The following is a 24,101-nucleotide window of genomic DNA, read 5'->3' on the forward strand; positions in this document are numbered from 1 at the left end:
GGAGAGCATAAATGGGATAATGTGTAACGGTTCTTCAGATCTGAAACCTTGGAGTATGAATCCCCTAGATAGGCTGTACCTCCCAACATTGCATTCAATTATGAATGAAATAGCTGTGCCATTCTCAGCATCTATTAATAATGATAAAACGTTTCAGAGCATCTTAATGACCATATGTGATTTTGCACATTAAATATTAACATCTTCAAGAGCTGACATCCCGTGGATGACTGCATAGATTTTTGCATTGTCTTTAGCCAAAAAGATGTTACTGGTTCACCAACCTCTTTGTTATAAAGACTGGCCTTCATGTAATGGGCAGGACTACAGCTCATTTTATGTCTGCACTATGTAGGTGTGGAATTACAAATTGTAGCCATGTTTTGCCATGTACACTTCATCGATTACCCTCTACCAAATATGTACCAAATTTACATATATGTAAAGACTGACAAATAAGTATTACTAATCTCAGTTTTTGTAAAAAAAAAAAAAAGAGATTTAATCACTACTTTGAAGCGAACAATTTGTGGCTAATGGTTCATGTGTATAATTCATGCGCGTGAGACCGTTAGGTGACGTGCATGTATTACGTATGGACACTCTTAGCAACCAACATGGCGACAAGAAGCTTAGCAGCAGCGACGCTAGCTAGTTAGCCAACCTAACTGTTGGCTAGGAAGTTATGGGGCTTGTCTCATTCTTTATTTATTTAGCGGGGTAGCCAGTTTTCATATCCGAAACTTTGTTTTTGTTTGTTTTTTTTTTATATTATAGTATCTTATATGTTTACGGTGGTCGGTGTTTACACAATAAATGTAGCAGTATTCTGAGCATGGGACCCTTGTCTGAGTTTCCAGTCATGGATGCAAAACGAGGTGAAGTAATAACGGTCGAGAAGAGCTAATGTGGTCTATCAGTTTAACTGAGCTATTTAACTGAGCTATTTAGCTATTTCACATCCAGGCGTCTTTTTTCAGATTTCAAATGGACTGACATTAGCTTCCATCCAGATTAGATAGCCAGTGAAGCACGGATAGAATAGCCTACAACATGTTGTTCTGCCTTTGCAGCTTTGTGTTCTAGCTCATCTGGAAATCCTACGGATCGTCACATCATTAAAGACCACATGATATCACATTACAAAAAGATATATTCAGCAAAAGGTAATGGTGTTTTTGTTGTTATGAACATGGTGCCAACAGGAATTAAAATGTTGCTTCAGCATTTAGACTTTAACTGTTGGCTATACATTTTTTACAAGTTTTTGTTCCATATTTTTCCATTATCAGCTGCAGTGGACTGTACAGTACCCAGAAGTATGCGTTTTAATGTAAAATGTAAGCAACACCCCCCTTTTACTTGTATTCATGGAAGTTTGCAGTAATTAATACAATGGCTATGTAATTCCATATAACAACCTTCACTTCTGCCCATGTACACAGACATCGACCAAAAGCGTCGTCAACAGCAAAAGAGAGAGAACCATGAGTGGGCACAGACTGTAAAGTCCCATACGCATAAGAGCATTGACAGGAATACTGTAAGATGATTTTGACAATATTTTCACAATATTCATCAAGGTCAGGATTGAAGTTGCCTTCTCTTTCCTAAGCAGACCAGACACAGTTCGAGAACTGGTCAAAGTGATGAGAGTGCCCAACTGTGTATGGTGGGGGGTGAAATGTCCTCACCTCGGTTTAACACCTCCTTCCACTGTAAGCAAACTGTGTATCCTTCCCAAATGGCTGCAAGCTCTACAGACTGTGGGCGTGCTTCAGAACTGAGTTATGGCAGCCCAAATTCTCAGTGGCACCACTTCACTCATTCATCTTTTACATCGACAAGTCAGAAGAAATTTAAGAGCTTTCAGGATCCTATGCAGAAAACCTACAGTGGTGACATTCTCCTTAAACATACTCACTGTTTCACCCAAGAAAAGCCTTTTACCCCCAGAACTTTGAAATCCAATTCCAAGTCAACTCTATCTACCTATCGATATTACACTTGTCCTAATAGGAGAGAAGTGGAAGAAAAGACTGTGTCCAAATTAAATCAGCAAGATGCTTACTACGGCAGGTAGTGTGTATTTATTTTACGGATTGGGGTAGCCTTTTGTATTTTTTGAAAATGTTCCTGTAGATAATGATTTTGCAATAAACCATTGTAATAAATTCTGATTTTTAAGGAATTATCTTTGCTCTAATGCAGCTCTGCCTTTTTGAAAAATGCTCATAATAAATTCAGTTAGCTGTTTAATAGCTGTAACTACTTTTTTGCTGTTGCAATGCTTTTACAACAAATAAAACACACCCAGTGCATCATAACCTTTACTTTCCCCAGAACAAACAACAATGGTGGTGGCTCAGCAGGACTGGACTCACCCCTGGTAGGTTGTATGTCTTGATGCTCAGTGCCATCCCATTATTCCTGTACATATAATTTCAGACTGAAAGATTGGTGTGTGTCTAAATATATGCATGTATAAAATTAGGCACTGAAATTATTTTTATATCTTAATAGCCATGCTGCCCTGACCATGGGTGGTCTGATGAAGAGTCAGATGTGTTTGGACATTATAGCACAGCAAATAAGACCAAAGATAGTGATTTTCTTCTCTCCTCCTCAAGGTAAAATGCAGGCCTTTATATGCTATTACTGTACTTTATTATAGATGCATAATATGGTTGTTTTGTTATTGTTTTTTGTTTGTTTGTTGGTAACCTGTTTGTTTGTTGTTATTTTAAAACGTGTTTTGCAGGGTATCCCCAGAGGGGATGAGGTCCCCAATTATGAGAAAAGTAACAGCAGAGTAAGAATCATCCACCCCTTTCAATTACGCTGCCTCTGAAATGTATAAAGAATGTCTCAAGGCTGTCAGTTGTGTAACTAGTAAAGCCACATTTAATAATTTTGTGATGCAATATGATGCAGCTTTTTTGGTTCAGTATGTTGTTTTGTGTTTTACACTGCTATACCATGTCATTGAGTGGAATGTCCTTGTCTTTTTTATTAGGGAGGAAGAATTACTGTACCTGGAGTTTATTACTGATGTAACAAATGACATTATAGCACACGGATTCTACTCTGACAGGTTTGTTACAATGTTCGTTTGCAAACATTTGTTTCAGGTTAGTCCATAGGTTTGTAAAAAACATATTTTAACAATCACATCTTCAATGACAAAAAACAGTATTTCTTGTCACAGAGTACTGGAGCGAGTATTTAAGCGTCATATTGACATGAATAGACATCGATTAAATGAGGTGAGGTATTCTTCAGGTACTTACGTTTCTTACATTTTTCTTGTGCAATATTGGCAAGTTGTCTTTTCAATCAAATCTTACATTGGTTAAATTAAGTAGTGTAATATTTGAGTTGATATAAAAAAAAGTAAAAAACATCAATAATAACTACATTCCTTGGGTTATCAGTCAGTACAGCTGCTGTTTTAGGACACTCATGACTTTTTGCATCTCATATTTATTATAAGGACAAAATGCGCCACCTTCTGGATGATCTTCACAATGATTTGCAAAGTCCCCCTGCTGCTTCTGTCACAGCTCTTGAAAATAAGGAAAGGGGCAGATCCTTGTTGCTTAGACACAAGAGCTCAAGCCTTGGGCAAGAGCTCACATCAGTGACTGCAGATTACATCAACCTTTTCCCTTGCACACCCTTTGATAAGGACAAAGAGGAACCTGACAGTGCAATTCCTCTATTATCCTCCATGCCAGTAAGTGTCTCCAAAAGTGCTGGGACAATTAAACAAGAAGATGAAAACAACATTGAGGATTTGGACACAAAGCATCGACACAAAGAGGGAAATGTAAAGTTCCCAAGTTTGGAAAACCTTCAACAAAATGAAGACAAATATCAAAACTTTACAGACCAAAACGACCTGATAAAACAGGTTGATGAACTGGGAAGAAACATGTCAGAATCCCTCAGTGTGTCTGGGACACATTCCTTAGAAGTGGTCATTGAGCAAGAGCCAAACATAAAATGTAGTGAGGATGAGTTTTGAATCGTATGTTAGCATTCAGTTGCTTTTCTGAATACTCTGTCTTATGATAGTCTTACAATAAGATATTATTAATTACAGATGTTTATTCATGTGTGGAATTATTTAATGTTTTGGCAGATAATGTAAGGCACTGTTGCAGAATACATTTGATAATGTAGCCATGGGATCATTTGTGGTACAATCTTAAATGAAGATAAGGCATGGCAAGTTTGTTTATATACACTATATTGCCAAAAGTATGTGCTCACCTTTCTTGACTCACATATAAGCTTAAGTGACATCCCATTCCTAATCCATAGGGTTCAATATGATGTTGGTCCACCCTTTGCAGCTAGAACAGCTTCAACTGTTTTGTGAAGGCTGTTCACAAGGTTTAGATGTGTGTTTATGGGAATTTTTGACCATTTTTCCTGAAGCGCATTTGTGAGGTCAAATACTGATGTTGGACGAGAAGGCCTGGCTCTCATTCTCCACTCTAATTCATCCTAAAGGTGTTCTGTCGGGTTGAGGTCAGGATTCTGTGCAGGCCAGTCGAGTTCATCCATATCAGACTCTGCCATCCATGTCTTTATGGAGCTTGCTTTGTGCACTGGTGCTTAATCATGTTGGAAGAGAAAGGGACCAGCTCCAAACTGTTCCTACAAAGTTGGGAGCATGGAATTGTCCAAAATGTCTTGAATGTCTTGAAGCATTCAAAGTTCCTTTCACTGAAACTAAGGGGCCATGCCCAGCTCAACCATACTCCAACAGCTGACAGTTGACTGTGGAATATTTAGGAGTGAGGAAATTTCTCGACTGGATTTGTTGCACAGGTGGCATCATATCTCGGTTCCATGCTGGAATTCACTGAGCTCCTAGAGCAACCCATTCTTTCACAAATGTTTGCAAAAACAGTCTGCATGCCTAGGTGCTTAATTTTATACACCTGAGGCCATGGAAGTGATTGTAACACCTGCTTCCAATAATTTGTATGGGTGAGCTAATATTTTTGGCAACATAGTATAGCATCTTTCATAAAATGACAATTCAGCGTGCTTTACAAAGACAAATGTGAGGTAAAATGTGGTATGTACTCATACATTTAATCAACTAAAGAGAAAAAAACAAATAGGCAGCTAACAGTTATAATCAAATGTAGAAAATGTCAGGAATCCAGGATGGAGTCTAAAAGTGGGTATAAATCAACCCACTGTTGCAGAATAACTCCAATATGGTGAGTAAAAGTCATTAATCATCATCCTTAAACGTTACATTTACTGTAGATCCTTCATTACACACATTTTCATTTATTTCACTGCATTATCCTACTTCCACAGCTGATTGTCAAGCAAAGTAATTAGGTTCAACTTAACATTTGTAAATTTAAGTACAGTCTGTAAGTAAACTGGGAGTAGTTACAATTTTTGTTGTTTTGTTTACATAATGCACCACATTAGACTTTGTAGGCCCAAATGTGTAGTGCGGGTGTCAAAGGACTCTGTCCAGAATTATTTAAACTCCTAAATATTTTTGGGATGTCTTCTGGGAGTAGAGTGTGCAGGAGCCATTAACATGGGGCATCCGATTCTTGTATTGTCAGAGTAAGAATAAGAGAGGCTTGTCCAGTGTAAGAGTTTTGAACTGTATGGTGCATTTTATCTAGAATAAATAGGTTCCAGAAGCCAAAAAGTCTATTCCCATCTAGATCCAAAGAATAGTAGGTTCTTCAGCATGAACTGTGATAACATGCAGGAGCATGTGAAGTTGTAGAGGAAGGAGTTATCGCTCAGTTGAGCCAGATGGGGTCATTTCCCTGTGCATTATGTTGCGCTTGATGACATGCTGGGTAACAGACCAGGAAACCTGAGGACTGGGGTGCTGAGTTCAGCTACGATGCTAGAAGCTGACCCTCCATCTCTGTCCACATCAGCCATTGATCCCGTTAGGTTGATTATCTTACATTAAATACAAACTTTCATGTAGTGTTACTATAGTTTCATGACTATTAAATATTGTTATATCTTTTATTTAAATGATCATTATCTGTTAATATTATTATCCATCTCCTTATCACCAATAGTTGATCCATGCTTGCTTTTTGGATAAAACAAGCATCTGTAATAACAGCACAAATGCTTGCAGGTATTCTTTGTGCTCTTCCATATTGTTACTACTGTTTACTTCTGTTGTCTGCTTTTCATTGGTAGAAAAGGTCTACAAGGGTACGGCTTGTCTCCCCCACTGGTGGTGATATTCATGGATAGGATATAAGGGAATATCTCCATGCAGTGGAAAGAAGCAAATATCATTCCAATTCCTAAATTTGAACAACTTATTATCCCTTCAGGTCAGCAGGATACCTGTGCAATAAAGTGATATAATTCATAACCTTGCTCACTATAATCATTTTGGTATAATGTCTGGATCAGCTACTCATGGTCTAGTGGGTATTCTTAAAACATTGCATAAGGCTTCAGATACTTTATCTACTATTAGATCATCATCTACTTTCATCACAACTGGTTTATAAAATGCATTTGACAGTAGATTTGACAGTCACCATGAAATTCCTTGTGCAGCTAGGTGTCAAACTTGCCTTAATGCTGTGACTGTGCAGTTTCAACTCTGGCCGAAGGCAATGAGTTTATCAAGACTGGTAAGAACTCATTGGTGGAACAGCCATAAGGAACATTATTGAGGATTCTCATCTTTTTTTAAACCTTATAAATAACAAGTTATTTTTATTTATGAGAAAATTATGTACTGTAATTGTTGTGTCCGTATAGGTTTATTACATGTAAAATGCACAATTAATAAAAGGCTTCTTTAATTAGCTGACATTAACTAATAGATTCATTAGAAAAGGTCCTGTTATACTGTTATACACTATGGATCAGCACCTCCGAGTCTGAGTACATGGTTATCTTCTGGGAAAAGTTGGCATGCTCCTTCCTGGTAAGGAAGTGGAAGAATGCAAGTATCTGGCGGCCTTGTTCATGAGTGGTGGGATGATGGATTTTGCAGTAATGCAGTCTATACCACACTATAGTGGTGAAGAGTGAAGTTATAAAGCAAAGTTACCCCACCCTCACCTGACATGCACTCTGGATAATGACCAAAAGAACAAGATTGCAGATCAGTTTCACAAGCAGGTGAAATTAGCTTTTTTTGCCGGACAGTAGAGCTTCACTCACCATAAGGTGACGAGTTCAGGGATTAGAAACCATTCTTCTATGCAAAATCCTCTAGATTCTTCAGAGTCCTTACGGTCCTTTATTATGGACTCTTCTTTAACAGGGTAGGTATATACACAGGTATTACACACAGGTGTGGCAGAGCTCGAATGCAGTCATATTATTTTGCGTGAATTTATAGGTTCACATTGGATCTTTGTCCTTCATTTTTGTATATTTGTCACCTTGTTGGCTTTTTATTTTTAATGCAGTTATCTGTTGGATTGGAAAAACATTGAGATATGTGTTTTCAGTTGTTTACTATAGCCTATCCTTCGCTTGTTTTATAAAGCTTAGCAACCATGTCTGTTATGAATAAGCACTTGGGAGAACGTTTAGAAAAAAAAATAGAGAACCTTTGCATTTTTTGTCCTTTTTTAAAATGGTAATATTACGTTGAGTAAAATCCTTTTACGTGTTTCTCCGTGTTTTCAATGCATGCTTAGCATTTTGAACATTTGAAACATTAACGAATACAGATGGCTTCAAATTCATTAATACGGAGTGACTCGTCTACTTTTGGTGTCCGTGTAGCTAGCTTTATTACAACACTGCAACGTCCAGAGAATCTGAGAAATATGCGACCACGTGCACATGACAGTAAATACACCGCCGCAAAGTGCTGGATAGTTTGATAGCACCTCGACGAGTGTGAGTAATGGTGAAAGTGCTCATTGGGACACGGAGAGGCAGCTGTCTCATTCCTGCCATTCCAGCTGACTGATGTAACACACTCAAATCCAGTCCGTATCAAAGCGCTGCATTATAACCCTTAGACATCTACCTAATAATTGAAAGTATGGTTAACAATAATAATTACAAACGCGTATGTCTTATTCACGCTGTTTGGATGTTTGAAAGAAGTTGGAAATGCAACGCATTCTCCTTTTAAACGTCTGAAAATAGGTCCGCGGACGTATCCGACCAAAGGATTTACGTGCTCCAACCGGAAGTGAAGTATGGGAGCGACTACTAGTGTGACCCATGAACCTAACATGCGTAATCTTGCACAAACTTTAACGTATTTCGGATTACGTTCGAAACTTTTAATATCGGGAGAAAAAATAGTGTCGTCACCCCCAGTTGATGTAAACTAAATGAATATGAAGAGAATTTAATGGCCGTGGTAAGCCGACTATGGCGTTATCTAGCGGTAACTAGCTAGCTGCGTGGCTAACACGGTTGAGTTGACCGTCAGGACGGAGCCGCCGTGCCCGACAGCGCCTCGCACCACACGGGGGAAACGCCGCTATTATAGCGCTACACCGAACCAGGTGGTCGTTCTCGGGTCGTTTTTTTTTCACTTTTTGAGAGTGTGTTTTTCTGTTTTTGTTTGTTTTCGGTGCTCACTTGTTGCCCGCAGCATGATTTGGGACGCCGCCTCAGCCCGCTGTAGTAAACAGAGGTGAGACGAGTCAACAAACTCCTCGACAAACTTCACCTAAATGTGATTTAACGTGGATTTATGGTGTTAACTGGCAGCTTCACCTTTGTGGAGGGAGGGGGGGGTCGTTCGTAATGAGCTCACTTAACTAAGTTAAAGTCATGGTTATATAACGGGGTGTAGTTAAGTGACATTTGGCCGTGTTTGTGACTCCTTTGGCTCGTTTGTTGTGGTGTGATGGTCATTTTCTAAGTCTGGATCGCCTATAACTAGAATGTGATACCGTCTTAAAAAACAGGGATATTCTTTGGTTTAACTGTAACTATATTGGAATAGTTTGGATTGTTTTTAGTTAGTAATATAGTTAGTAATTAAAGTTAGAGTCGCTGAACATCTGAAAAGTTTTCATTGGGCAGGTCCAACGTGCAGTAAACACGGAACCTTGGTCACTACTGACAGATACTGATGCGGCCAAATTAGGTGGTGTTTGTATGTGTGTTGGTTTTGGATTGGATTATTTATTTATTTATATTTTACAAAAAACATTTTCCACTGAATCTTAACGATGCATGCTCCTAGGAATGCTTCCTAATAATATTGTGCACTTGATTTCCCAAACACCCCACCTACCCTCAGGTATACATGTAACTGCCTTCTGAAGTCTGGAGAACTTTCTCATTTGCTGATGGCTTAATTTTAAAGTGAAGCATAGCAAGTCTTTCCGACACTGGTGAAACATGCCCTTACCGTTTGGATTAAAATTGAAAAGGACACGGAGGTACACTGTCTCCAGCAAGAGCTGTCTGGTCACACGCATCCAGCTGCTCAATGGGGAATTTGTGGAGTTTACACTTTCAGTGGAGAGCACTGGGCAAGAATGCCTGGAAGCAGTCGCTCAGAGACTGGAGTTAAGAGAGGTCTGTATTGTTTTCTGCTGACGATTCTAGCTTGTGTTAGCTAGCTAGCTTTTTGTTTTACTTGTTAAAGCAGTCTTAATTGTGTGCTTGACCAATATCACTCATCAGCACTTGCTGGCTTCTTTAATCAGAATAGAGTCTGACATTTTAATTAAAGTATGAACACTCGTATGCAAATAAAACTTCTTTACATATGTGATATCAAGTGTATAGAAGTGGTAAAGTAGTCTGGATTAAGGTTGTTAAATATTCCCCACTCGTCGTTCCCAGAATAATGGTGTTTATCCAGAACAATATTGCCTTATGCTCCATTAACCTGTGAGCCTTACTGACCTTTTGTTCACTCTCCAGATAACTTACTTCAGCCTCTGGTACTTCAACAAACAAAACCAGCAGAGATGGATTGATTTAGAAAAGCCACTGAAGAAACAGCTTGACAAATACGGACTAGAGCCCACTGTTTACTTTGGAGTAGTTTTCTACGTGCCAACTGTTACCCAGTTACAACAAGAGATAACCAGGTGACTAATGAGAGAAGTCATTGCCATCATTTGATCCACTGGTGGAGGTGGTGCTGAACCAAATTCTACATCAGTTTTCAGTATTGTCCTGATGATGATTTGTTCATCTCTAATCTAACAGATATCAGTATTACCTCCAGCTGAAGAAAGATATTTTGGAGGGGAGAATTCCGTGCTCAATTGAACAGGCAATCCGATTGGCAGGCTTGGCTGTACAAGGTATTCTGATTTTAAAATTTACAGTTGATATTTAGCTAATGGCTGATCATATACAGGTTAGATTTGGGCTAGACATCATGCACGTTGTACCTGTAAGACATAAGTGACCCCTGCTGTAGTTTATTTATAATCAGTTTGTGTGTTGACTCTAAAGTTAATCAAACTGAAGCACTGTTAGGTACACTTTTAGGTGAGTAAGCAGAGCATGCAAGCCTGACATTTTTGGTTGCAGTTTTTGCCCAGGAGAAGAATCTCAAACACTGCTGGCAAAGATATATCTGGCAGCCAAAGTTACTGGCCTGGTGTTAACATAGCAGAAGAACTGACATCACTCACAGTTGCAGTCTGGTCCAAACTGCTGGCTCACATGCATCTTGCCCAGGGGGAAAGAATTCTGCTGTTGCTCTGATGCTTGCATGCAAACACACATTGGCCAGTATGTGTAGAGTCAAATGGTCTTTTGCTTTAGTTTGATGTGGGTCAGTTAGATCGGATATGTAACACAGGCTATTTTTGCACATTAGCAAATGCAGTACATAGAAGCGTATAGCTGTCCTAATACTTTGGATTGTCAGCATAGCATGTACATTTCTAACAGGATGACTGGAATTACTGTTACTGTTTAACATCTATTGTTTCAAGACTGGTTTCCAAAATATTTCACTGGCTTTGATCAAACAAGATCTTGTCGCAAAATGCTGTTTTGCAAAAGTACCACTTGTTTTACCAGCAGTATTAAATTAAATAGCCTGATAGTCACAGATCTGGCCAACAAACAGATTGTACTTACAAAATTGTAGAGTGCTTGTGGTGTGTTGGCTTGTGTAATACAATTATTATACTTATAAAAAGAAATTAATAGAAATTTTATGTATATTCTTTTGTGATTATAGCGGACTTTGGTGACTTTAACCGCTATGACTCACAGGAATTTCTACAAAAATTTGTTCTTTTCCCAATAGTAAGTCATTCATAGCCCTTCTTTCATTTATTGTTTTTGTTTTGAGAATCTCAACCCCACCAATGGTCAGTAGTTTAAGCAATATTCACTAAATTTTTTACTCTCTCCTTTTTAAAAAATAAAACATTCTGTTCGTCTCTGCACATAGGACTGGATTCAAGATGAGAGGGTTGTTGAAGAAGCCACTCAGAAAGTGGCCCTGCTGTATCAAAGCTACCGGTGAGAACATCCTTTGAAGTATATTTGTTTCTTTAGTTTTGTGTTTTGATGTTTTGACATTGTTTCTTTTTAGTCATGTAAAGATCACTTATGGTTTCGTCATCTGGCTTCTACAAACAGCTGCACAGCAGAGATATATGCAGAGTAAAACGATGAAGAACAAACCTGCTGTTATGTGATTATGGACTTTAAAATAAGGGACTGCGTTCTGATGGAAAAAAATTCCAGCCTTATCTTGCTGCTGTTCTACAGATATTCTGTCTATTCACAGAGCGCATGTTATATGACGTATGATCCACTACTGTGATAAGGCATGTTTGACTAGTAGGCCAATCGCTGACGTACGTCTGTGTGTTTTTGCACATTCCATCTTCACCTTCGACCTCAGAGGCTTGCCGGTGCCCGAAGCGGAGATGCTGTACATGCAGGAGGTGGAGAAGATGGACGGTTATGGCCAGGAGAGTTTTCAAGCAAAGGTGCGACGGCTGTTGTGGTCCACTACTGAAGCTTGAGCCAGAGTCCTACACTTCGATGATATAAAAATGTTTTGCAATGTTTTTTTCCCCCCCATCATTGCCACACAGGATAGCCAAGGTGCAGATATACTTATTGGATCGTGTCTGGATGGAATTTTTGTCAAGCATAAAAATGGCCGACCACCTCTCTTATTTCGGTATGTATTTCAGTGCTAACTGGTGGGGAATAAATCATTTGTCATGTACTTAATTTGTCATGTATTTTCTATGGTTGACTTCAGGTTGCATTAATGTAATCAATGGTATTCATGTTTGATGTCCTCTTCCCATGTAGGTGGAATGACATTAATAACATGACTCATAATAAATCGTTCTTCGCCTTGGAGCTGGCCAACAAAGAGGACACCATCCAGTTTCAAACTGTACGTTACACCACTGGTGCTTCTCACAGGCATTGGTTTGCTCAAAGTAGCTCAAAGCCCACAGCCGGCCCTTTCTGTGGGCTACTTGTACCTGTGTTTTATTAAGAGATTGATTCATGTGCATGTATGTAATATGTCTTCATGTGTGTGCAGTGCACCACTAGTTGCAGGCATTTGTATGCCACTGTCCTCAGCTGAGCACGGCAGGCCTTAGCCATGGATGCTTATAATTCCTGACCTTGTAGCGACTGGATTTCCTCATCTGTTTCAGGAGGACATGGAGACTTCCAAATATGTGTGCAGAATGTGCTTGTCACGGCACAAGTTTTATAAGATTAATAAGAGTAGTCTGTAAGTATGGCTTTCGGAATTATTGCGTGTGTGTGTGTGTGTGTGTGTGTGTGTGCGTGTGTGTGCTCACGCTTGTGTCTTTGTCGGTCACTTCTGGTGACTTCATCCCTGTGCCTTTCCTGTCTCCAGAGAGGAATCTGAGGCCCCGCCTTCTGAGGGCTCCCAGAAGTCCATTCTCACTCTTTCATTTCCTCGCTTTCCAATGCTCTCTCGTCCCTCGCTGCCTTCTAACAAGGGGTGAGCAAGTCCTCCTCGGTGGTCACCTCCACTCTCCACTCAGAGTCCTCACACTGGTGCAGCAGCCAGGAACCTTCATTTGCCATATGTTACATCTCTGCTGCAAAGCCCAAATAGTCGAATTTCTGATGCAGACAAACTGTCCGGCTCATGACCAATCAGATCTTTACACATATAGCATGACCACCAAGCAAAATCCTGAGATGTGTCCAGGTTGTACATTCATGAAGGCCGCACTACTCCCATTATGTGATTTCAGCAGTTAGGGCCACTCTGGCGGTTTCATACCCTTGTGGTTTCAAATTTCACAACACGCACCCTGTTCCCACATCGATCCTGGAAAGCCTGTCTCTCCCTCTGTGCTTGTTGTAGTCGATGTGCTGCTCTCCGGCTTGTTTCACTCGTTCTCGTCTCTTCCGACAGCCAAACTCCGACTGTTGCGGTGAACCCGGTCAGACAGCGCTCCTCCACACGGATGTCTCTGGTATGCGCGATCTGAATAACTGCTCGCTCTGGCTTATTCCTGCCGCTTGGCATGTAATTGTCTTCACTGGGTCTATCCCTGTGATTGGTCATGTGTGGCGAGGTCGTAATCTCAACATTGTTGCTGCTCTTGCTCAGCCCAAGCCTCAACCTTACATGATGCCTCCACCGCCGTTGCACTACAATGGACATTACACTGAGCCTTACACATCCTCCCAAGGTAAATTTTTATCTCACTTTTGGTTAACTGTTCACAAAATAAGTGCTTTGTTACTTTTCTGAAGGCTCTTTTTTTTTATGTAAACCTAACATGACCATTTTACCCCCACTTGTTGTAGACAACCTCTACATGAACAATCAGAACGGATACTACTACCATTCTCAGACCAGTTTGGACCGGTCGCCGCACGAGTACAACGGAAGGATCCGGAACGGCAGCGTGTACAGCGCCCACAGCACCAGCTCCCTCAACAACCCGCAGCTGTACCTTCAGCCCTCGCCCATGTCCTCCAACCCCAGCATCACGGGCAGCGACGTCATGCGGCCGGACCACGTGCCCACACACCGGCACAGCGTGCTGATCCCGCCCTCCTACCGCGCCACGCCCGACTACGAGACCGTCATGCGTCAGAAGACCTGCGCCGTGATGCCCGCCGCCGAGCGCCAGAGCCGCTCCATGCGCAACCTCAACATCGGCAGCTCGTACGTCTACAGCCGGCCCGACCCGCTGGTGTACAGCCAGCCGGAGATCCGCGAGCACGGGGCCGCCCAGTACCACCTCAACTACAGCTTCCACAGCCCCTCCCCGTACCCGTACCCCGCCGAGCGCCGGCCCGTGGTGGGCGCCGTCAGCGTGCCCGAGCTCACCAACGTGCAGCTGCAGCAGGCCCAGGAGTACCCGGCGCCGAACATCATGCGTACCCAGGTGTACCGGCCCCCGCCGCCCTACCCCCACGCCCACCCGCGGCCGGCCAACAGCACGCCGGACCTCTCTCGCCACCTGTACGTCAGCAGCAGCAACCCGGACCTGATCACGCGGCGAGTGCACCACTCGGTGCAGACCTTCCAGGAGGACAGCCTCCCCGTGGCCCACTCCCTGCAGGAGGTGAGCGAGCCGCTCATCATGCCCCGGCGCCCACACACGCAGAAGCGCAACTCCATCGAGATCGCCGCCCTGGCCTACGGCCTGGACGGCATGAGGCTGAAGGAGAGGGCGGTGTCCGTCTCGGCCGCGGAGGCTGGGCCCCCGCTGGCCCCGCCCACCGCCTCCACCCACTCTGGCTCAGAGCTCAGCGTCTTCCTGGAAAGGACCAAAGCAGAGGAGACTGTCCTAAAGGAGGACGTGTGCTACGGGCACAAAAAGTCCCTGTCGGATGCCACCATGCTGGTGCACAGCAGCGGAGAAGAGGAGGAGTTTGAGGACGACGGGGGTCGACACACCCCCCAGTCTCAGGACGCGGTCGCCTGTCCGGATCAAACCATGGCTGTTCTGGGACATCCGCTGATGGAGGCACCTCCGCCCGCCTACCATTTTGCCCCCAGCCTGGATGCGGTTCTTCCCAGTCCTCTGGGGTTCAAACCCCCGCCAGGAATCCAGGAACAGGAGGAGGCAGGGCCGCTGTACCTGTTTGGTGAGGCCAGTGCCATGGTGCCCTCTGTTTCTGAAGGGGACCTGAGCAGTCAGGGCAGAGTGAAGACCAAGAGGGAGCTCCTCAAGAAGAGACCCGTGTCTGACGTGCCGGCCGCAAGACGGAACATCGACGGCCTCCCTCCACCCGTGAGTTCTCCAGTTAACTGGCCTGCACAGTCACAAGTGCCCAGTGTGTTTTGGGGATGTCGCAGGTTGTCATGATCAATGCCAAACGTTGTCACAGTGCCACTAAAGCTGTTTCAGTTTCATGGAAAAGAAAGTGACGGCTGATTCTTTTGTAAAAGAATCACTATGTTAATTTTCTCTCACACCCTTCATTCTGGCTACTCAGTGGATGAGAATTATTACCAGTCAGTGGTTTATTATTATTATTATTATTATATTATAAGTATTATTTAACACTGGCCACTTAAAGATTTAGGCTACTGTGGCAGGGTTTTTATATAATTTTTATTGTTGTTATTATTATTGTTATTATTATACAATCCTGTCGATGCAGAATATTTTTATCTCTGGGAAGCGTCCAGGAAACTGCACCTGTGGCCCCAGGAATGTAGGCGAGCGGGTCAAGGGACTCGCCTGGCAGCATTCCACAGCAGCACTGATAGCTCATACGCCAAGGATCCTGTGCGCTGTTCGTCTCGCTCACGCACTCTTTCTCAAATTTTTGCCACACGCATAACAGGGCATGAAGAAGAGCGCCCGCCAAGAGTGCAAGAAGACGAGTCCACTGAAGGTGGCGGTCCCCAACGGCGTCTCGCCCACCCGCGTGCCCACGCAGGGCGAGGGCGAGCCGGGGAAAGCCTCCAACGATGAAAGGGTAGGCGTGCTTGACAAACCCAGGCATTGTGCTGAGCTTGTTTAGGCAGTCAAGTGGTTGTAGAGAAGTATCATTTTATATGTGTGTGTATATTCATTTTTATATTGTGTGTGTGTTTTAAATGAACTGTATTAAATGTAATCTATAGGGGGGGGGGGGGGGAGTTTAGTCAGTCACCAATTGTGCAAGTTCTCCCACTTAAAAAGATGAATGAGAGGCCTGTAATTGACATCATAGGTAGACCTATGAGAGACAAAATCACATTGTCTGATTTTTTGCTAATTATGGTGGGAAATAAATATATGGTCACCTACAAACAAGCAAGATTTCTGGCTGACACACACCTGTAACTTCTTCTTTAAGAGGCTCCTCTGTCCTAAACTCATTACCTGTATTAATGGCACCTGTTTGAGGTTGTGGGCAAGTTCAAACAGTCACACTCCAAATTCCACTATAGTGAAGACCATAGAGCTGTCGATGGACACCAGAAACAAATTTGTAGACCTGCACCAGGCTGAGAAGACTGACTCTGCAATAGGCAAGCAGCTTGGTGTGAAGAAATCAACTGTGGGAGCAATAATTAGAAAACGGAAGATCTACAAGACCACTGATGATCTCCCTCGATCTGGGGCTCCACGCAAGATCTCAGCCCGTGGGGTCAAAATGATCACAAGAACAGTGAGCAAAAACCCCAGAACCTCATGGGAGGACCTAGTGAATGACCTGCAGAAAGCTGGGACCAACGTTACAAAGGCTACCATCAGTAACACACTACGCTGCCAGGGACTCAGATCCTGCAGAGCCAGACGGGTCCCCCTGCTTAAGCCAGTACATATCCGGGCCTGTCTGAAGTTTTGCTAGAGAGCTTTTGGATGTTCTAGAAGAGTTTTGGGAGAATGTCATATGGTCAGATGAAACCTAAGTAGAACTGTTTGGTACAAACACAACTTGTCATGTTCGGAGGAGAGTGAATTCTGAGTTGCATCCAAAAAACACCACACCTACTGTGAAGCATGGGGGTGGCAACATCATGTTTTCTCTGCGAAGGCACCAGGACGACTGATCCGTGTACATGTGAAGATGAATAGGGCCATGTACTGTGAGATTTTGAGTGTAAACCTTTGGGTCTCCCAGCACACAGCCCGAGCACACTGCCAGGGCAACAAAAGAGTTGCCTTCGTAAGAAGCATTTCAAGGTCCTGGAGTGGCCAGTCTCCAGATCTCAACTCTATAGAAAACCTTTGGAGGGAGTTTAAAGTCTGTGTTGCTCTCCCCAAAACATCACTGATCTAGAGGAGATCTGCATGGAGGAATGGGCCAACATACCAGCAACGGTGTGTGCCAACCTTGTGAAGACTTGTTGTCGTTGCCAACAGAGGATATTGAGATGTATTGAATTTTTTTTGTCTCTTAGTTGAGGTCTACCTACAGGCCTCTCTCATCTTTTTAAGTGGGAGAACTTGCACAATTGGTGACCGACTAAATACCCCCCCCCCCCCCCCCCCCCCCCCACTGTATATCTTCTGAGTTTAAATGTTTAGGATGTTTGGTTGTACTCCTTCACAAAGTTGTGTTGAGTAAGGTGTGTGTGTGTGTGTGTGTGTGTGTGTGTGTGTGTGTGTTCCAGTGTAAGGTGTTGGAGCAACTTCTGGAGCAGGGCATAGTCTTCACGGAGTACGAGCAATTGCCCAAGAAACGACCTGACGCCGAGTGCAGCATAGCGCAGCAGCCTGAGAACGCAGAGCGAAACCGCTTCCAGGACGTCCTGCCCTACGACGACATGCGGGTGGAGCTCGTCCCCACCAAAGAGAACAACACGGGCTATATCAATGCCTCACACATCAAAGTAGGCACCTCACACCCACATGCCAAGTTCTCGTCGTGTAGAGAACACTGTCCTGGTTGTTTTCCTATGGTGGATTTTACATTTTGCTTCGCCATCGATTTCAGTGTTTTGTGTTTAATGGTTGTGCAGATATATGTATTGATGTATTGATGCATTCTTTGCCATGGTCAGATTGCGGTTTTCATTAAACATTTATATATTTGTTCATCACAAGAAGCATATTCTTGTAATGGACTTTTATTTGCTGTATCACATTACCAGTGTGGCTTTGTCACACACGTTTGAATGCTGCTCATTCATTGCGTGCTGCCTTGCTGTCTGTGCCAGGTCACGGTAGTGGGGGAGGAGTGGAACTACATTGCATCACAAGGTCCCCTCTCCAACACATGCCAAGACTTCTGGCAGATGGTTTGGGAACAAGGAGTTGCCATTATTGCTATGGTCACTGCTGAAGAGGTGTGTGTTTCATCCATGCTTCCAAAGACCTGCTGAAGTTCCCAGAGGAAGAACACTCCAAAGGGTTCTTCTGGTCATGCATTCTCTTTCTTCACTTCTGGCCTGTGTGTGGTTTTTTAACGCTGCACTCACAGGAGGGGGGTCGTGAGAAGAGCTTCCGCTACTGGCCCCGCCTGGGCTCTCGCCACAACACCGTCACGTACGGCCGCTTCAAAATTACCACCCGCTTCCGCACCGACTCGGGCTGCTACGCCACCACGGGCCTGAAGATCAAACACCTGCTCACGGGGCAGGAGCGCACCGTCTGGCACCTGCAGTACACTGACTGGCCTGACCACGGCTGTCCTGAGGACTTCAAAGGCTTTCTGGGTGAGTGACTCACCCATAGAGGGGCTGGCCCACTTGGCTCAGCTTAGTTTATGCTAAATAGTGCTGCACTCATGAAGACATCCAAAATGTTTTTCTTCTTCAATTCACTAGTCAAAAGTTTATTTTTAATATTTTCTGCTTTTTAGAAAAATGGTGAAGGTATCAAAATAATGAAATGACACATTACTATGCTATGTTAAACCAAAATAGATGGTATAATAGATGGCTGTAAAGTCTGTAAAGAACTGTAAAGTTCTTCAGAGCCACCCGATACTGGACAGCTTGTGATGATGCTCTTGGTGTTCTTAACCAGCTTTATGAGGCATCACCTGTGATGCCCTGAACACATTCTCGTGTATACTAGGCACCTATGATGTGCTGAACAGATTCTCATGTATACTGAGCACCTATGATGCCCTGAACACATTCTTATGTACGCTGAGCACTTGTTTGATGAGCAAAATCATTTAAAATTTAATTATTATTTAAATCATATACTGTGTAAAAAAAAATGGGGGGGGGGCATATATTGGCTATCGACATTAATATTCATCTTGGCAGCAAATTTAAGCATAAACCATTTGCTAAAAATGCCTTTAAGACTACATAGAACATGCATTCAGTCAGCTGTGTCCAAACCAAGTTATGAATCTCAAACTCTCAATTTTATTAGTAATCAATGTAGAAAAATGTATTTATGTACTAATCAAACTGAAGAGTTTTTCATTCATTACTTTAAAAAACGATGAAACAGGCCTGTTCTTCCTCCATGTCCTAGCATACCTGGAAGAGATTCAGTCAGTGAGGCGACACACCAACAGCACCAGCGATCCAAAGAACCCCAACCCGCCCGTGCTGGTGCACTGCAGTGCAGGGGTGGGCCGCACCGGTGTGGTCATCCTGACTGAGGTCATGGTAGCCTGTCTGGAACATAATGAGGTACGTGCACACTTGGCCTATGATGCCCCTAACTGGTCCGATACACCCGCCCCCCCAAAGTGCCAGTACTTCAGTGTTCTTACCACTGCTAGTATTTGTTTATTTTTGACATGCATTAATGGTTAGCCAGTTATCACTCACTTCATCCCTTATTCACATGAGCGATGGGGGAAGCTATGCTGTTAGGTTGACCCTCTGACCTCTGTTCTTCCAGATGCTGGACGTCCCTACGGTTCTGAAGCTCCTACGGCACCAGCGCATGTTGATGGTGCAGACCATGTCCCAGTACAGCTTCATTTACAAAGCCCTCATACAGTTTCTTAAAAACTCCAGACTTATATAAGAGTCTTGAATAAGCTGCCATACATGCATGGAAGGTGGTGTTTTTCCATGGTAACTGGAGCAGATCTTTTCCCCTCCTGGCGCATGTTCTCAGGGGTGCCAACGGGATGTCTCCTGGGGGGCGGGGGTGCCTGAGGTGGTGGAGGTTGGGCGGAGTTCCCTTGGATTCACTCCATGAGCACTTTGATTAGTAGTGAAGGGGTGGATCTCGGAAGGATGTGGGGCGGGTCTGAAGGATTCTGCAATTCAGGAGAACGTGTTCTCATTCATCAGTATTATTCAGAGATTTCACTGTGGCGTGTTTCACTACATGGTTACTGCTCTAATGAATCCCAGCACTTTTATTGTACTGTATATAGCAAATTACACTAATGCTGCATCTTTATTGTTAAATGTACAACAATATTGGTTGCTCCTCTTTAAATGTTTTCCTTTGTTTTTCTTAATGGCTATCTTGATCGATAGTTTTGAGTGAAGGTTTACTGAGCTGAAAAGGTATGATCACAGTGTTTAAAGTTGTAGGGAGGTTGAACTTTGAAAACGAAGGCTGTTTTCACAACATTTTAGGACGCTTGCAGATAAAGTTCTGAAATTTTAAATGCTTTCATAAAATTTCAAAAGCAGAGAGTATCATAGCTAAAAGTGTATGACACTTGGACATTGCACTCCCACCTGAGATTTGCATCTCATGCAGTCTTTCACAGATGACAATGGAGTAAGTAACATGGGTTTTGCACAACTATCATGCATATTGCATAACTCAAGTTATGTGGATATCTTAAGTTAGGATACAGCCAAAGAAGAGTGTTTTTATATAAATGTTTGCAGATAGAATCTTTTAATACATTTTTAATAGAGTATTATATTAAAATAATTTATAATGCTCCATATCCTATACATATCAAGAAGGATTTATTATGCCCAAGCCCTTTCGCCCCTGGACATTTTTTTTTTGGCATCTGTTTGTGATATATTTTTACCAGAAGTGCTAAAACTAATATAACCAAAGAACTGTCCAACTTGAATTTTGGATTTATTGAGGAAAAGCACAGCTGTAGTCTTTATATAAACTGTTTATATCCTTGCTGCATAGACATGTGATGGTTACAATAATCTACCAAAGAAAATTCATTTTCCTTCAGAGACACTTAAGGACATCTTCACACACTGTGAAACTTCATGATTTTTGTGTATTGGAGAAAAGAAGAAACCAATTGTTGGAAGATTGTGTGGTATGTTGGTGTCCCCTGTGTGTATATATGCTATACAGTTTTTGCCAGACCTTGAGATCGGATATTTTCATGCCTGTTTTAGTTTGACCAACATTCCACCACAAGGTTGCAGGGTGTTTCTAAACCAGAACGTACCTGTACTAGCTGCCCTAGGAGCTGAGACGTTAAAATTGCCTGCATCTCATGCTCAACACTATTATAACAATACCAGCACTTCAGTTTAGATTACATCACCACGAATAATCATGTTTTTAGATAGAGTGCAACTGAAGTTGGATTGGCATGCATTTCCTGTCCAGTTAGAAAACAAATGAATGCAAAGACTTGGTCCAAATATCTGACTTGTGAATAGTAGTTTGTCTTGGCTGGTGAACGTAGCTTTTAAAGAAAAGCCCATCAATCTTCATCTCTTAGCACTGGGTACAGCTTCGTTTGTTTTGGCACAGACGGCCCAGTTCAGCATTGCATGGAATAAACTCATGAGTGTTTTGTTACATTAGCACGGTCCTTGCAAATTGTAAAGCTTCACAATAATATGAAGACTGTTGCAGTGCACCCATACACTAAATACACATGGCCCGCTGTTGATTGTTTTGTTTAGTTTGTCTTAAAGCCAGTCTGAATGCAAATTGACATTTAAATAGTTTTCTACAAATTAACCCTAGATTGTGACTAAAACGTGGCTTGAATCTCTGGAGTGATATAGTGTCATGCTAGACTTGACCTGTTTATAGAAAATGTCATTCAGGATTAAGGGAAATCTGGAGTAAACTAGAAAATCCAGTCTTATTTCTATTTTTTTCCCTTCAGTATGGAAACAATTTTATTTTTCCATAATTCAAACTTTTTCAATATTGTTTTTATATTGATTTGTACTAATAGTGATGTGTTCAGTGAACAGTCAAAAAAGAAGCAAATTGAAGTATCTAATATAGAGGGTGCCTCAAAGTAAAGAAACACCCGTATAAAATGAATGTTAAGGCTATCATTTACTCCCATTCCTGCTGAACTTTCAGTAAAATATCTGTCTGAATGCTGGCACAAGCAATAACAAATCTGTTCATGAGATAAACATCATTCTGTATCATCACAAACTATATACATTTTTTTATGGGTGTTTTCTTACTTTTGAGACACCCTGTATCAGTAATGCAAAACTTTTTTTATATATATTTTAACCATTTAGTGTATTACCTCAACATGTGTTGTATATTTCAGGGCAACCATACTGAGTTTCTGATAATCTTCATCTTAAATGATCTTCACATCTTCATTTGGTTCATTTTGGGGAAGAAATCAACGGGTCGAGATAAATTTAATGGCACAAAAAATGTTTATCAAACTAAAACTGATGACTGTTTAGTATTAAAACACAAATATCCAACTTAAAATGCCAATTTTGTCCCCCAAATCTCTTTGTATTCAGTAGTTTCAAGTGCTTTTCTTCAAGGTGGACAAGGTTCTTTTACTTGTGGGATGTTACTTTAACTAGGTGAGAAATTTAATTGTTACTTTAATTTGGCATGGAATTGTGGAATATGATGAAAACATGGATGTAGAATGGACTTATTTCACAATTTAAATAAGTGGTTTCAAGTGTTTACCAATAATCAGGAGAAAACACATATTTCCTTAAATTAAATAACTTATTCTTTAGAATATTTGAACATTTTTTCTGCAAACTTCGAACTGTGTCCTAAAGTATCAAACATTGATGATTAGTTTAGTAAGCTGGACAGGGAACCTATTACAGACACGCACAGTTCTGAAGTAATCCGATAATGATTGCCTGTAAGCCTTTTTAAGTTCTTGTTACTAAACAGTTCTAGTTTGAGGCTGCTTATCCAACATAAAAGGTCTTCTCAAGAAAGTGCAACTTTTAAAATGGAAGTCAATCAGGACTTCCTGCAAATTTCTGCTTTATTTGCAGAGGAAAGTGGTCCATAGGATCGTGCTGCAAAATGTAAATTCATCATTTAGTGCTTTCATTTGAACCAGATGAGTGACTTTGAACTTGAATTTACATTGTTCACCAACTTGTATTTTAATACATTAATACTGGAAAATATGAAGATTAAAGAAATGTTATGAACAGAAAACTGGATTATGATGCTTGCCTGGGCTGTTTTATATTTTAGTATATATTGATATCATATATGGTTTATGTTGTTATAGTCTTAAATAATAATATTGCATTTTTGAAGTAGAAAAAGTATTGCCCTGATAAACCATATTTTTCTAATTCAGAATGTATTTATGTAGCCAACAAACTATTGGAATTAATATTCCAGTATAAAATACTTTCCAATGTAGGAATCATTTAGTTTCAGTAAATACATCATTTAAAATATACTCTGTGTTGTGTATTATTTTACATGCTATTTCATTGTGTTTAGCTCTTCATTTTTTCCTCATGTGTTCAACTAATTTTCTGTCCTGGTTGCTCTTTTGTGTAAAATCCACAATATAACTGGCAAAGATTTGATATTGAACACTTTGCAGGTATTTTTCCTTGCCGGATTCTCATTTGAATAAAACCCACTTAGAGTCCACTCAGGGTAAAAACCTGCTTCTCACCCATATAATTTACAAACTCATTCTTTGTGAATTTAAGTAATTTTAATGATTACCATCCTATATTGCTGACCTCAGTGGAGATGTGCTTTGAGAAGCTAATCCAAAACAACATCTGCTTATTAGACCCTCTTCAGATCAACTTATCACAGTAATAGGAGCATTTCACATGTCCTCCATACCATTCTTTCCCACCTGGACATTGTAAAGGGGAATTATGTATGCATGCTTTTCATTGACTACAGTTTGGCATTCAACGCTATTGCTCCCACCAGACTGGTCACCAAATGTCAGATTCAGCCCCTTAACACTGGTGCCCCCAAGGCAGCATCTTAATATACTCTTTAAATCACTGCAGAGCCTCGCATGGCTCTAACACCATTCTAAAATTCACATGTGACTTGTGAAGTAGTGGAAGTAGCCCTCAAATATTTATGAGATAG

At 41.7% G+C, this 24,101-nt stretch overlaps 2 protein-coding genes across 6 annotated transcripts; both read left to right on the forward strand.

The window, feature by feature from the left end:
* The first annotated feature begins 603 nt into the window (after positions 1-603).
* spata7 (spermatogenesis associated 7) lies at positions 604-7,549 on the forward strand. 4 transcript variants are annotated; one of them, XM_076978771.1, is made up of 12 exons: positions 604-878; positions 1,074-1,166; positions 1,293-1,340; positions 1,446-1,543; positions 1,616-1,731; positions 2,020-2,079; positions 2,344-2,389; positions 2,524-2,630; positions 2,762-2,812; positions 3,017-3,094; positions 3,194-3,266; positions 3,494-7,549. In XM_076978771.1, exons 1-12 carry the CDS (start codon positions 836-838, stop codon positions 4,025-4,027), a joined length of 1,347 nt encoding a protein of 448 aa, XP_076834886.1. In that variant the 5' UTR covers positions 604-835; the 3' UTR covers positions 4,028-7,549. The 4 variants fall into 4 exon arrangements, with proteins under 4 accessions (XP_076834886.1, XP_076834883.1, XP_076834884.1 ...); XM_076978768.1 differs by having other exon boundaries at positions 1,616-2,079; positions 3,494-7,546; XM_076978769.1 differs by having other exon boundaries at positions 1,619-2,079; positions 3,494-7,546.
* Positions 7,550-8,182: 633 nt separating this feature from the next.
* On the forward strand, positions 8,183-22,481 carry ptpn21 (protein tyrosine phosphatase non-receptor type 21). Of its 2 annotated transcripts, XM_076977670.1 has the most exons (20): positions 8,183-8,644; positions 9,260-9,540; positions 9,892-10,061; positions 10,183-10,280; positions 11,174-11,241; positions 11,390-11,460; positions 11,849-11,936; positions 12,045-12,133; positions 12,271-12,358; positions 12,630-12,709; positions 12,839-12,946; positions 13,370-13,430; positions 13,568-13,649; positions 13,768-15,206; positions 15,766-15,900; positions 17,528-17,746; positions 18,074-18,202; positions 18,337-18,571; positions 19,350-19,510; positions 19,725-22,481. In XM_076977670.1, exons 2-20 carry the CDS (start codon positions 9,361-9,363, stop codon positions 19,851-19,853), a joined length of 3,630 nt encoding a protein of 1,209 aa, XP_076833785.1. In that variant the 5' UTR covers positions 8,183-8,644; positions 9,260-9,360; the 3' UTR covers positions 19,854-22,481. The 2 variants fall into 2 exon arrangements, with proteins under 2 accessions (XP_076833785.1, XP_076833786.1); XM_076977671.1 differs by lacking the exon at positions 12,839-12,946.
* The last annotated feature ends 1,620 nt before the right edge of the window (positions 22,482-24,101 follow it).

The sequence above is a fragment of the Brachyhypopomus gauderio genome, chromosome 17, assembly GCF_052324685.1.
Source record: "Brachyhypopomus gauderio isolate BG-103 chromosome 17, BGAUD_0.2, whole genome shotgun sequence".
In the NCBI taxonomy this organism is placed as follows: Eukaryota; Metazoa; Chordata; class Actinopteri; order Gymnotiformes; family Hypopomidae; genus Brachyhypopomus; species Brachyhypopomus gauderio.

What these genes read in the sequence shown, in the direction of transcription:
- ptpn21 (XM_076977670.1), top strand. Translation starts at nt 9,361, where the DNA reads ATGCCCTTACCGTTTGGATTAAAATTGAAAAGGACACGGAGGTACACT. An exon ending in GGCAGGCTTGGCTGTACAAG is followed by an intron (nt 10,281 to 11,173) that starts GTATTCTGATTT and finishes TTGTGATTATAG; the next exon opens with CGGACTTTGGTGACTTTAAC. An exon ending in AATTTGTTCTTTTCCCAATA is followed by an intron (nt 11,242 to 11,389) that starts GTAAGTCATTCA and finishes CTCTGCACATAG; the next exon opens with GACTGGATTCAAGATGAGAG.
- spata7 (XM_076978768.1), top strand. Translation starts at nt 836, where the DNA reads ATGGGACCCTTGTCTGAGTTTCCAGTCATGGATGCAAAACGAG. An exon ending in AGTCATGGATGCAAAACGAG is followed by an intron (nt 879 to 1,073) that starts GTGAAGTAATAA and finishes CTGCCTTTGCAG; the next exon opens with CTTTGTGTTCTAGCTCATCT. An exon ending in CACGGATTCTACTCTGACAG is followed by an intron (nt 3,095 to 3,193) that starts GTTTGTTACAAT and finishes GACAAAAAACAG; the next exon opens with TATTTCTTGTCACAGAGTAC.